Source organism: Aphis gossypii, chromosome 1, assembly GCF_020184175.1.
Source record: "Aphis gossypii isolate Hap1 chromosome 1, ASM2018417v2, whole genome shotgun sequence".
In the NCBI taxonomy this organism is placed as follows: Eukaryota; Metazoa; Arthropoda; class Insecta; order Hemiptera; family Aphididae; genus Aphis; species Aphis gossypii.
Window position 1 is genome coordinate 40,688,224 of NC_065530.1, and position 13,878 is coordinate 40,702,101.

Below are 13,878 nucleotides of genomic sequence, written 5' to 3' on the forward strand. Positions count from 1 at the left end.
AATCAAATACTTTTTTTAAAGGATTCTTTACAGCACTTCCGATTCCATATACCTTTAAATCTTTAGATAACCCGTACACTTACGACTCGTGCTACAAAAGTATGTGCTGAGAATATTTTCACAATAACGCATACTTAATATTTATGATAATTTTCAATTCAAGAGTGATTCATATATATATTATATCATATGCTGTGTATATGTATTTTAGGGGTTTTTACCGTATTATTTATTCACGTACAATGTAAAAAGACTCGAGAGACACAAAAACAATAATAAATGACTAATGCCCTCCGAATCGGGGATTAAATACATAAAATAGGTATATTGTACATTTATACATACCTATGTATCTATATCGGTTTAATATAATTTATATTTTATGTTTTTCAATAACGCTGTTGGAATAAATTATTTTTCCCTGTAATTTATTTTATAGACAGGTAATATTACGTATCATACTGATTCACGTGTTCTTATCCGTATAAATAATTATATTTGATAAAATTAGAACGTAGCGTCAGGATTGAGTGGACAATTCAATTATCCTCATGATAAAAGTCCAAAACACTGTGGTGTCTCGTAACCCGTAGGGTATACGATATATTATATTATGTACTACATAATACCTATCTAAATGACTAAATCTAATATAATACAGCACTCTGTGTATATATCAACTTAATCTAGTTAATGTATTGCATATGTATGTAATATATTGTTCATAGTGTATAATACCTATATAGGAACCATTTCTGACTAGGATTTAACTCACGTCTATATTATCAAATATATAAATATATATACTGCTGTGAATCGGTGGAGATCGATTACGACTCAAGTTTAGGAGCTTATTGTTGCGTTCGAAATTTAAATATCAAATCACAAACTGGATCCCAAAATAATGTATCTATACTTAAAAATAAAATATTTAACGATATATTTAGATGTATTAATGGCGTCTCATTCATACTATAAATTGACAAATTAGTAAAATAATTTATACCTACGATTTACAAGTACATTTACATAATATATTAATACAATATATATATACCTTTATATTCAAATTAATAAAAGGTTGACAAGTGGGTACTGCAATGCCGTAAATTATTAAACGTCAAGTGAATCACTATTATGGGTGTGTTAAATTTAATGATGAACATGATTGCACCCGCCCTATCCTTTTTACATGTGAAAAAACGCAACACGATTGCGTTTTAGTAATTAGTACGATTGAGCTTGTTTAACTTTTTTACCTGAAAAAAAAACACATCACGATGACGCTCGAACCTATAATAAGAGTATTGCTCTCCAAACAATTTTTCAATACAATATTTAAAAATACATTCGGACTCGATTAATTCTTAGTTGAAGTAAAAAGTTCGAGTTAAACAAGTTCGACTGTATTAATACATGGTTTTATAAACATTTTTCATGTATTTCTTCTATCCTTTTAACAATTTTTAAGGTTGAGACTGGCAACAAAATTAAATTGTTTACTCAGTTAAAAATTGTTTCTTATTCTGATATTAGTACACTTAACGCTCTATTTAAAGTTATTAATACATTAAACATTTTTTTTTTTTAATATTTATCAAAATATATACTAAATAATTTAATAAAATTACGAAAACTACAAATTACAATTTTGTGGTACACAGTTTTGGTCCCAATACTTTCAATTAATATTCTAATACAGATATTCCATTTTGTTCTAATTTTGTCCAAGTTTGCTTTATGAATTTTAATTTGATTTCTTGCTATTTTGAGGTTTGTTTGAACAATTTAATTTTTTTTCAGTAAAATTGTTAAAAGGATAAAAAAAATATATGACAAAAGTTTATAATTCCATGTGTATTAATACAGTTGAACTTGGTTAACTTGAACTTTTAAGTTCGACTTCGAGTTAATCAAATCTGACTGTATTTTTAAATACCTAGTGTATTAAACAATTGTAAGTTGGGAAATATATTATATAATTTTTTTATTTATTCATATTTTTTAAATATTTTATTATCTTATAGGCTCGTACACAATTGTGGTGTTTATGCAGGTAAAAGGGGCTCAATCATGCTAATTAGTAGAGCTCAATTGTGTTGCATTTTCTCATATAAAAAGTGGAGCGGGCGCAATTGTTCAACACGTAGGTATTGTAAATATTCATAACTTATAAAAAGGTCATTTTGGGTTGCAATCAACAACCATATAAATACCTACCTAAATAATTGTATATTAGTGATAAATGACTCTTGTCGAAGTTGTAATATATTTATTATCATAGTATCTATGTTTTAATTAAGACTGGGATTTTATACCCTAAAAATTTTTTAAAAATGCATAATGACTCGAAAAATTTTAAAAAGCTTTTATAAAAATGACTTTAAATTTATTAAAAAAAAATACATTATACAATAAGATGGTCAGAAAAGTCAAATTTCATTGACCTGTACGGCTGCACCTACTTCGCTTAACCTAGAAAAATTATTTTCATAAATGATTTAATATTTTTTAATCATGTAGGTGTGTATACATCTTAAAATAAAATTTTAAATTTATATTTTGTTCCCAATAATTTAATATATGCTTTAAAACTCTAAAATGGTTTAAAAATTTAAAAATTCCAAAAAATGCCAATTAAATTTTCTTATTTCCATTAATTGTACATAAAATAAATTTGTGACAATACGAACAATGCACAGTACCTAAACTCTATAAAACAATGCAAACTGCATCGAAATCCCAACCTTAGTTATAACACGCGTGCACGATATATTGTAATATTTGTCGTATTTATTCATATTAAGTAAACTGAGCTTATTTTGGAGAGACTAGAGGTGGTAATTGTATCGGGATAAAAATAATTGGATTTCAAAAGTTGGCTTTATCAAATTATATGCACATGCATTTGTGCTCGATCCCTAAATTATATATATATCTACCTATACTCTAAATTGAAAATTTGACAAGATATGACCAAACGATAAATTAAATTTATTTCGTGGTATAAAACGTGCAGCATAATATATTCAATATATTATATTGTATATAGTGTATTTGTAATTTTGTATATATTATTGTGTATCTACTGTACGAATGCATTCCTTATAGCCGATACATTTAAAAATATTAAAGAATAAAATAATAATTTTGATCGAAATACAAAATAATATGTACCTACATCTTAACATTATATTAATGGCTAAGACGATCTTTTAACTACCACTAATGTATTATGAAAAACGATAATACACAATACATCATCATTATCGTTTTTAAATACTTTACAAAAAAAACTTATAGACATTTTGTACTTTTTAAATGTTAAAAATGTGTGTGGAATGTACTTATTATTATAGTTCACAGACACAAATCGTACAAACATTATAATAAGGGAATGTTAAAAATTAGAGTTGCATGAAATCTGATAGACGTTTAAATCTGGTCTAAGTATAGGCGTCCATTGGGGGTGGCAAGATAGAGCACTTTCCCCCCCCCCTGGACAAAAAAAATATTATGAATTTGTAGCTCAATAAATATAAAATAATATTATTATTATCTTTATTATTTTACATTTGAAATTTTTTTTATTTTGACCCCATCTAAGATGTTACCTAGAGGTGCCCATGAGTCTAAGTCAAAATCATACTAATTATATGATATAAGTAAAGGTAATGTATATAATAATGTATTTTTCTATCTTTACTTATATTTAATGATCACCGCAAACTCAAATTATAAGCAATATTGTGTACTCAAGACACATTCATATAACATTAAAAATAAATAACAGACATAATTATGTATTAGATAGGTATTATCTTTGCACGATGATATCAATTTATCCCGAAAACTCCATTTACTGCAGCTATTAGGAATTAAGTAATAACATTCTACCGAACATTCCCATATAGTTAGGTATTAGGTACTCAATTTTCTACCTATATATAACCTTCCCGATGAATATAAATTAAATTATCAGGATAAATTCATTAAAGATATATTTTCATACATTCGTAATGGTAATTTTTATCTTAAATATATTATATAACTGTGCAAATGGAATAATTTCCATTTATCTGTAGATACGATTAACACTGTACACTACCGACCACGATGGGACAAGATATTATAATATTATTATTATTAATGTAGAGGGTGTAAAACGACGATTAGTGATGACGACAGAGCGGTGCAGTAGACAGCCGACGGTGGGCGAATGAGCGATCGCATTTATGACGTATTGGCGCGCTGTTCACCACCCGAGACTGGACCGCGATGGCGATCGACGGTCACCACCGATCCAGGTCCCCCCGTTCCTGGCGGCCACCTCGTCAAGGATATTACCCGTCAGCACTGCTTTTGCGCAGTGTTTATGCACGTATATTATTGCGTAATCGGCGGTCGGTCCACCAACTGTACCTACCTGCGATTTGGCGCCTTCCCAGACCTACGACCATCGGGTTGCTACAAATATCTCACCATTGCCGCAGGTACAATTCGCACACGACGCAATTTACCTGTCCAGCAACAACGCTCGATGACGGTGTCCGACTATGGGGATGAAATGTTTTAAAATTTTGCCTATAACCCCCCGCCAACCCAAAAAATTATATTTATCATAAGCATCTCTTTTTAGTGCAATAAGTGTATTTAAGCATGTGGCATGGAAAAAAATAATTACAAAATATTCTATAATGTGCAATAATAGAAGTAAATAAATGAAGTTAACCAGTCTTCTTTAAAAAAAGGAGGTGAAAAACGTGTAAATGTGTAAAAAACGTGGATATACAGTGAGATCCTAAGAGTTATTTGGCATCTTCAGCTAGTATACTGTATTACAGTCAAAATCTCAAACTCATCAGGTTGGATTCTGCAATAAGAGGAATAATATTTATCAAGGGAAATATTTATTAAGGTAAAAGATATATAGGTTATACTATATCTTATAACCATTAATGTAAAATATACCATCAAAAAATGTAGATCATGGTATATTTTAAAAGATTCTGTCTCGTATACTCATTATATTTTATTATTTATGTTAACGTTTTAATGAGTACCTATATTGTTGTTATCAACGTATTATTGTTGTTATTATTAATGGTAATTGTCGCTCGACCGGTGTCTCCCAACTGCACTGTCGTTAGTCGGACTTGAGCACTGTGACGAGTCAAATATATACTTATCGTGTAAAATAAAGGAAAAAATTTACAGTCCACTAAGATTAAAGGCGTTGAATATATTAACCAGCTAACATTTGGTCCATCGGCCGGATCGCAAGAGTGTCGTGTATTATCTCTTGTTGATTTCAATCGGGTTAACGCGTCAGTGAAATTCAAAAGGAAGTTCGTATTGAAAGTTCACATCGTGGGATGAACTAACGAAGAAAAATCAAGGTAAGAGAGTCATTCCTATTGTATAAAAAATTATCATAGGTCCCTTATCCCTTAAACTACAAATAGACACGTATTCAAGGGTTAGGTAGAGTTAGCAATTCGTAGTTAGTAAAATTAGTTATTTAAAATAATCAAAACTAACAGAGTCCGTCCATAGCAGATAGGTACAAAGTACAACTTGTAGCAACAGTCATATAGATTACATAATTATTGGATATTCCATTATGCAATAGTTTAAATAGGGCGACACATTGAATGGTTGGCAACTACATCTATATACAAGAGCATTAAATATGGTTGAAAACATACCAGCATTGATAGCGCGAAGAGGCCAATTAAGGGCAGCGATAACTAGATTCTCAACTTATATACAATCAGAAGGACGAGAAGTCGTACAGATCGAGATTCGTAAAGCAAAAATAGAAGAGAACTGGTACGAATTTGAAAAGGTACAATCGGCAATAGAAGACAACGATGAAGAAAGTCGAAATACAAGTGAACATTATCCCTACCGAATAGAATTTGAAAACTTGTACTTCAAGATCATGTCAGAAGCCGAGATATGTATAAGAGCGTCAAAACAGGAAAGTTCAAAGGTCGAAACAAAAAATTTAATCGATTGGGGTCATAGCAGCGAAGAAAAAACACAAAAAACCAGTACTAAATCAATAGTCAGATTGGCTCCATTGAATATTCCCGTTTTTTCAGGAAAATATGACGAATGGATGTCATTTAAAGATATTTATACGTCGGTAATACATACTAACGAGGACTTGACAGCCATAGAAAAATTTTTCTATTTAAGGTCATCTCTGTCTAATGACGCAGCAAGTTGTATAAAATATTTGGAAACTACCGCAACAAATTATGATACGGCTTGGAAAAGTCTGATCAATCGATACGACAACAAAAAAATTTTGATACAGACGCACGTAAAAAATATTGTAGATTTGCCTTCAATAAACGAGAGCAACTCGACAAAATTACGTCAATTTTCTGACGATCTCGTCAGCAATATGAAAGCTCTAGAAACGCTTGGACAGAAGCCGCAAGAGTGGGGCCCGCTGTTGTTGCATATACTGTGTTCAAAATTAAACAACGGGACGTTGAAAGAGTGGGAGATTAAATCGGTCAAGGACAAAATACCGTCTGTTACGGAATTAATCCAGTTCATAGAGGAGCGGTTCCAAATATCCGAATCCATTGAATCGTCGAAATATATAAATACAGAGTCTGCAGCAAAGGAAAAAGGTCTTACAAGGTTTAGTAAAAATAATAAATACAAATCCGCAACAAGTTCAACGGCATTTACATCGACAGCTACGGCGGTATGTTATGCGTGTACAGTGATGTAGTCGTAATATTTTTAGTGAGTATACGCTTAAATGTGATTGAAATATAAACGTGGGGGGGCTTCGCCCCCCACACCCCCCCCCCGTTACCTTTATGCTACATTGATTTTGTTTTATATTTATCATAATATTACATAGGTACACTATATTACTACCCTGCTGCAATTAAGACTTTACAGTCTACAATATATATATTATATATTATTAAATATTTTAATTTTTTCTTTTTTATGATTACCTACATGGGCTATATTGAGTTAATGACACACAGATAGTAAGTATTCAAGTAATATTAAGTTTTAATCAAATAGGATTTTTAAGTTTAAATTATACACATATATATTATATTATTAATTAATAAAAATAAGAAACAGAATTATATGAAAATATTAAAATACAAAATAAAATATATAAATAATTTTATGTATAAATACAATATAAATTATAATATTTATATTTCATAAATCTAATTATAAACAAAAAAATAAATTATAAAATTTTCCATAGACTAGCCTTTTCTTCATTTAATTTTATCTGTGCAACTTTTCGAGATCTGTTATCATGTGTAGATCTATGTTTGATCAGCCAACTTTTTACATAATTTGTTGGATTCCATATTGCAACTGGTGGTCCATTAATATTTATAAACATTAGACTAGAAATGTTAGTAACGGATAATCTAGACCTGAGATCTGAACATATTAAATTCATTTGGCTAAATCCCCTTTCACATTCAGCCGTTGAAACTGGAAATGTTTTTATTAAAATGTCCAATTCTTTTAACTCGTCATTGATAATTTTATTGTTAATATATTTTCGAAAGCCTTGAATTGCATTATCTGTATTTAATAGAAATCTATTCGTCAATCTCTTTATTTCATCTTCGCCAAATCTTATATTTTCAACTGTACAAGGCCATGTATGTTCATTTAAAATTTGCATATCATTTAAAATACAAGATTCCTCTTCATTTGTTTCAAGTAAACGTGAGTTAAGGTTAGTACATAAACTTGTCAAAAATTGTTTATGGTTTAAATAGCATACTTTTTTATTACTAGATAAAACTATGGTTTTGAATATCATAGTTTTTTGTGCAGTTAAAGCTTCTAACATGAAATCTCCATTTTTGGTTTTAAAAGAATCAATCACTCTGATTGTTCTTTTAATTGATTCATCAGCACGCGACAATGTAATTGAATGACTTTGTAATTCACGAGATAAATATGACAATTCTTTAAGTACGTCACACATTAGTGCCAAGTCTAAGACAAATTCTGGACTTCCTAACCGCTTACTTAATCCAAGATATTTAGATCTAGATTTTTGATCTCTTAGGTTATCATATGAAGAATTTTGTAAGTGGTTGTATAACGCTGGATATGTTTTCCATACAATTTCTACTGCTCTGAAGCTACTGGCTACCCAACGAACATCAAGAACTCGTCCTACCTTTAAGAATAAAAGTTTTACTTCCACGCTTATTTTTCTCTGGTTCCATGTTTAACGTTTATTACAATTATTAAATGCTTAAAATATGTTAATATAAGTTAGAAAAACAACAGACAGCAGTTCCTACAATGACGAATGACGATTATGGTGGTTATACACATTATTATTTATTAATTGTATTATTATTGGTAGACGAAGCCGGGCGTTGCTGGTGTTTTGTAGCGTCTTATCAGTTAGGTACATATAATACGTTTTCCCACAATATTTATAAATAACTCTATGGTCAGTATATCCATGGCTAAGTATTGGGTATTATTTAGCCATGGGTAATCATACGCTGTGCAATAGATAATCTGATAATATTAATATCCAATTACAGTCTTATACTTTCGTAATTTGCACTGTTTGTAGAATAACTGAATAAATGCATTCCAATATGCGTATACCCGCGTATCATGTGTTATTCTATAGGTATACGCACTTACGGAAAATCAGAGAAGTGGGTATACGCCGTATACCCGCGTATACCCTCCACTACACCAAGCGTGTAATCAGCCGCACACTATTTACAAATGTCCAGTATTTACTGCTTTATCGACACGTGATCGTATTGACAAGGTAGTCCAACTAGAGCTTTGCAAAATTTGTTTACGCAAACACAGCGGTAGTAAATGTTTTGGTAAATATTGTTTTAAATGTAATAAACCACATAATACGATGTTACATTTAAACCAAAAACATAATATCAACGAACCAGTTTCAAACACAGATAAAGGTGAACAGACGGCGACGACGTCAACGACAACACATGTCGCTAATGAGACCGATAACGTGTTGCTAGGTACCGCGGTAGTAGAAGTATTCGGCCTAAACGGCGAAAGAACTTACGCCCGGGCATTGCTCGACTCGGGGTCGACAAATCACTTTATTTGTTCGGAGTTGGTAAACATTTTAAGATTAAATAAACATAAGACCAATCATATTGTTTACGGCATCGGGAATTCAAAACAGAACGTGACTGCCACGGTATCGTTAAGAATCAAATCGCGTGTGAGTGATTATGAAATAAACACGCAATTATTAATTGTTCCAAAAATCACGGGAGATTTACCCGCGCGAAGAGTGTCCAAAGGTAAAGTGAAACTCGAAAGGATTACACTGGCGGATCCGTCATATAACGTTCCGCAAAAAATTGACATATTAATTGGAGCACGTCATTTTTATGACATTGTGGGTGCGCAGCAGTATAAACCGGATTCAAATGGCCCTGTATATCGAGAGTCTAAATTTGGATATATTATTTCTGGTTTAACATCAAACGACACAAACATAAAAAACACGATTTCCTGTTATTCATCAAACAGTCACGAAAATATTCATGAAAACAAATATGAGTCTTTAGAAAATGTAATACAACAGTTTTGGCGCATCGAGGATTACGGCCAAAGCAAACCTTACACGAGGGAAGAACAAACTTGTGAACAACATTTCAAGCAAAATGTTAGTCGTAGCGAGAGCGGTCGATTTGTGGTACATCTGCCGTTCCGCGGAAACGTCTCAAAATTAGGCAAGTCCTACGACATCGCAAAAAGAAGATTATTCGCAATAGAAAGGCGATTTATAAAAAATCCCTCGCTGAAAGGGGATTACGTAAAGTTTATGACCGAATATGAAAAATTAAACCATATGACACAGAATATGGACAACGAAGAAATCGAAGTGCCCGGTCGTATGTGCTATCTAGCTCACCATTGCGTACAAAATGAAAACAGTCTCACAACAAAATTACGCGTAGTATTTGATGCCTCCACAAAAACAGAAAGTGGGGTTAGTTTAAACGACGTACTGCAAAAGGGACCGTCAATACAAGAGGAATTAATTCACATATTAGCCAGATTTCGCACTCACAATTTTGTGGTAACTGCCGATATAAAAAAAATGTACCGACAGATACAGGTCTGTGAGAAACATCGTGATTATCAACGTATATTGTGGAGAGAGAACGTTAATGACCCTATAAAGATATATCGATTAAACACTGTCACCTATGGGACAGTACCTGCTTCGTATCTCGCGACAGCTTGTTTACAAAGATTATCTGAAATCGGACAAGGTCAATATCCAACAGTTGCACCATTAATTGCACGGGATTTTTATATGGACGATTTTATCAGCGGTGCAGCTACAAAGAAAGACGCAATCGAGATACGCAATGCACTTATCAAATTAATGTCTACAGCTAAATTAGAGCTAGGTAAATGGGCGTCTAACGATTCTGATATAATTCGAGATAGTTTCGGCAACAATGACGGCTTAGTGGATTTTCAAGAGACAAGTAACGAGTTAACTAGAATACTTGGTCTATATTGGGACTCTCACACCGACGAACTTAAATATAAAATTAACGAAACTTCGGTAGTAACGCCTCTTACTAAACGCAATATATTGTCCGATATTGCCCGTATATACGACCCACTCGGCTTAATTGGTCCGGTAATAGTATGTGCAAAATTAATCATGCAAGAGTTATGGACAGAGGGTTTATCTTGGTCAGAACCGGTTTCAGAAAAGATAAGCAGTGAGTGGTATAAATACAAATCCGAATTATCGCATCTAAATGCAATTAAAATTCCGCGTCAAATTACGATAAACGATAAAATACACTCTATACAAATACACGGTTTCGCGGATGCAAGTATTAAGGCATATGGATGTTGTTTGTATTTACGTTGTACGGACATGAATAACAAACATACGGTACGATTAATTGGCGCAAAGTCAAAGGTAGCACCACTAAAAATATTATCGCTACCACGATTAGAATTGTGTGCCGCTCTATTGCTAGCAAAGGTAGCAAATAAGATCGTACCAAGGTTGAGATTGTCAATCAGTAGAACATATTATTGGACCGATTCCAGCGTTACGTGGTGTTGGATCACGTCAACGTCGAAAAAATGGAAAACCTTCGTCGCACACAGAGTTGGTCAAATTCAAGAGATCACGTCTCCCTTAAACTGGTTTCACATTAGCGGTGTCGATAATCCGGCGGACGTGATTTCACGCGGTTGTTGTCCCACCCAATTAGCGAGTTTATCAGTCTGGTGGAACGGGCCGAGTTGGTTGTCACGACACGAAAACGATTGGCCTGATACGATGAACCGCTCATTAGATTGTAACGAGGAGAGTGCAGAAACAAAAACAAACGCGATAAGCGCTCTATGCACTACGGCAAGTGATATAAATATCATAAATCGTTATTCGTCTTTTGGTAAATTGTTAAGAGTCGTGGCATATTGTTTACGATTTAAAACTAATTGCTCACGTAAAATAAACAAAACAGGCGATCGGTGCCGACGAATCGGTAATTTAAGTGCTGACGAAATAAAACTAGCAAAAACGTCATTAATTAAAGTTGTTCAAAGGGATGAGTTTGCCAATGAGATAAAATCTATGCTTAACGGAGAAGCAGTATCCAGTAAGAGTAAGTTATTTCGTCTGCGACCGTTCTTAGATAAAAATAATATAATATGCGTGGGTGGACGCTTAAAACATGCAGCATCAATTTCGATTTTCCAGCGTAACCCTATAGTGTTACCATCAAATAGTAATTTCACGAAATTGTTGTTATGTAACGAGCACGTAACACTAATGCACGGAGGTCCACAAGCTATATTATCGTCGTTACGCATGTGCTACTGGCCAATTAACGGCCGAAATTTAGCACGAAATATAGTAAACAAATGCGTGGTTTGTTTCAAACAGAAACCTATTATAATGCAACCGATAATGGGTGATCTACCTAAACATCGAGTATCTCCAGGCCGCGCGTTTCTAAGATGTGGCGTAGACTTCGCCGGGCCGTTTATGGTTAAAACTAGTATCCGAAGAAATGCCCCGAAAGTGAAGTCTTATGTAAGCGTTTTTATTTGTTTAGCCACGCGAGCTATACATCTCGAGCTCGTCAGTGACCTGAGCACCGACGCCTTTATCCGCGCATTAAATAGATTTTTTGACCGTCGTGGAAAAAGCATTGTAATCTACTCAGATAATGCAACGAATTTCGTCGGGGCAAACCGGAAATTAAAGGAATGGTACCAATTATTTCATAGTGACGAAAATAAAAAAAGGACTATGGATACGTTATCAGATTTAGGCATTGATTGGAAATTCATACCTTCACCTCACTTCGGGGGTCTATGGGAAGCAGGTGTAAAATCTATGAAATCCTTATTATCTAAAGTCTTGGGTGAGTCGTACTTTACTTACGAAGAGTTGCTAACTATTATAACCCGAGCAGAGGCGTGTCTAAATAGTCGTCCTTTAACCCTTATGTCCTCCGATCCTAGTGATATGTCACATTTAACTCCCGGGCATTTTCTCATCGGTGACTCTCTCTCCGCCATACCAGAAGTTGATGAAACGAACGTACCAACAAGTTATCTATCTCGTTGGCGATGCGTGTCACAATATTCGGATATTCTATGGAGACGGTGGAGTAAAGAGTACCTGTCTCAGCTTCAGGAACGGTCAAAGTGGGCAAGCGAAAGGGGTGTAAAGCTGAAGGAAGATTCCATCGTTATCATGCGCGAGGAAAACCTTCCACCAATGAAATGGCGTTTAGGTCGGATTATCAATGTCATACCAGGGCAAGACGGTGTCATACGCGTGGCTGATGTGAAAACGGCGAATGGAACATTTCGTCGAGCCGTCAGGCAATTATGTCCATTACCATTTGTGGGTAATTGTAATTTGTAAAAAATATTTACCTTTTGTTTATTTAGTTTGTATAATATGTCTATTAGGTGTAATTAAGATTAGTTTATATGTTGATTATATAATTTGAATTATTATTTGAAATGTTATTTCAAGGCGGGCGGCTTGTCTCGTATACTCATTATATTTTATTATTTATGTTAACGTTTTAATGAGTACCTATATTGTTGTTATCAACGTATTATTGTTGTTATTATTAATGGTAATTGTCGCTCGACCGGTGTCTCCCAACTGCACTGTCGTTAGTCGGACTTGAGCACTGTGACGAGTCAAATATATACTTATCGTGTAAAATAAAGGAAAAAATTTACAGTCCACTAAGATTAAAGGCGTTGAATATATTAACCAGCTAACAGATTCTATTTAAGAATTCGGCTCTACTGATGATATGGTGTAGATACTATATCAGTAAGAAATCTACAAAGAAAAAGGAATTCAATAAAATGTATTGTATGGGAAAAAAAATTGGTTGGCGACCAATATTGCCCGTGACCTTTGTATGCAACTATAACGAAGGAGCAATTGTACTCATATTACCTAAGTTTCTTTATGAGACCAGTGCTCGTTTACTCAAAAAATATTTATTGTAAAATTCTAATCTGTCTCGGTTTTGACCACACTGTAGTTTTCAGCGTAAAGGTGGCGTCCTACAGCTACCCACTACCTAGTCAATTCTCAGTAGCTCAGTCCTCTGACCTAAAAGTACCATTTTATTTCCAGGCGGTATTCCAGCATCTTGTTCCTACTATAATTTTTATAATTCAAGCTACATCAACATTGTTGTTCAGTAAGTGTTCAGTGACGTTGAAGATGAAACTATAATTATTTACGCTGTACATTGCATATTTTAGTTTTTAATTCCATCCATTAAACATTTCAATATCGAAATCGTTCACACGCGTCTA

At 33.4% G+C, this 13,878-nt stretch overlaps 3 protein-coding genes across 3 annotated transcripts; 2 read left to right on the plus strand and 1 right to left on the minus strand.

The window, feature by feature from the left end:
- Positions 1-5,692: 5,692 nt before the first annotated feature.
- On the plus strand, positions 5,693-6,754 carry LOC126551189 (uncharacterized). The gene has a single exon (XM_050204019.1). The coding sequence runs from the start codon at positions 5,693-5,695 to the stop codon at positions 6,752-6,754; it is 1,062 nt and encodes a 353-aa protein (XP_050059976.1).
- A 486-nt stretch (positions 6,755-7,240) lies between these two features.
- Positions 7,241-8,002, minus strand: LOC126551211 (E3 SUMO-protein ligase KIAA1586-like). Its single transcript, XM_050204055.1, has one exon. It carries the CDS (start codon positions 8,000-8,002, stop codon positions 7,241-7,243), a length of 762 nt encoding a protein of 253 aa, XP_050060012.1.
- A 915-nt stretch (positions 8,003-8,917) lies between these two features.
- On the plus strand, positions 8,918-12,955 carry LOC114126329 (uncharacterized). The gene has a single exon (XM_027990244.2). It carries the CDS (start codon positions 8,918-8,920, stop codon positions 12,953-12,955), a length of 4,038 nt encoding a protein of 1,345 aa, XP_027846045.2.
- Positions 12,956-13,878: the final 923 nt, after the last annotated feature.

Coding starts and splice junctions, on each gene's coding strand:
- LOC126551189 (XM_050204019.1), top strand. CDS start 5,693: ATGGTTGAAAACATACCAGCATTGATAGCGCGAAGAGGCCAATTAAGG.
- LOC126551211 (XM_050204055.1), bottom strand. CDS start 8,002: ATGTGTGACGTACTTAAAGAATTGTCATATTTATCTCGTGAATTACAA.
- LOC114126329 (XM_027990244.2), top strand. CDS start 8,918: ATGTTACATTTAAACCAAAAACATAATATCAACGAACCAGTTTCAAAC.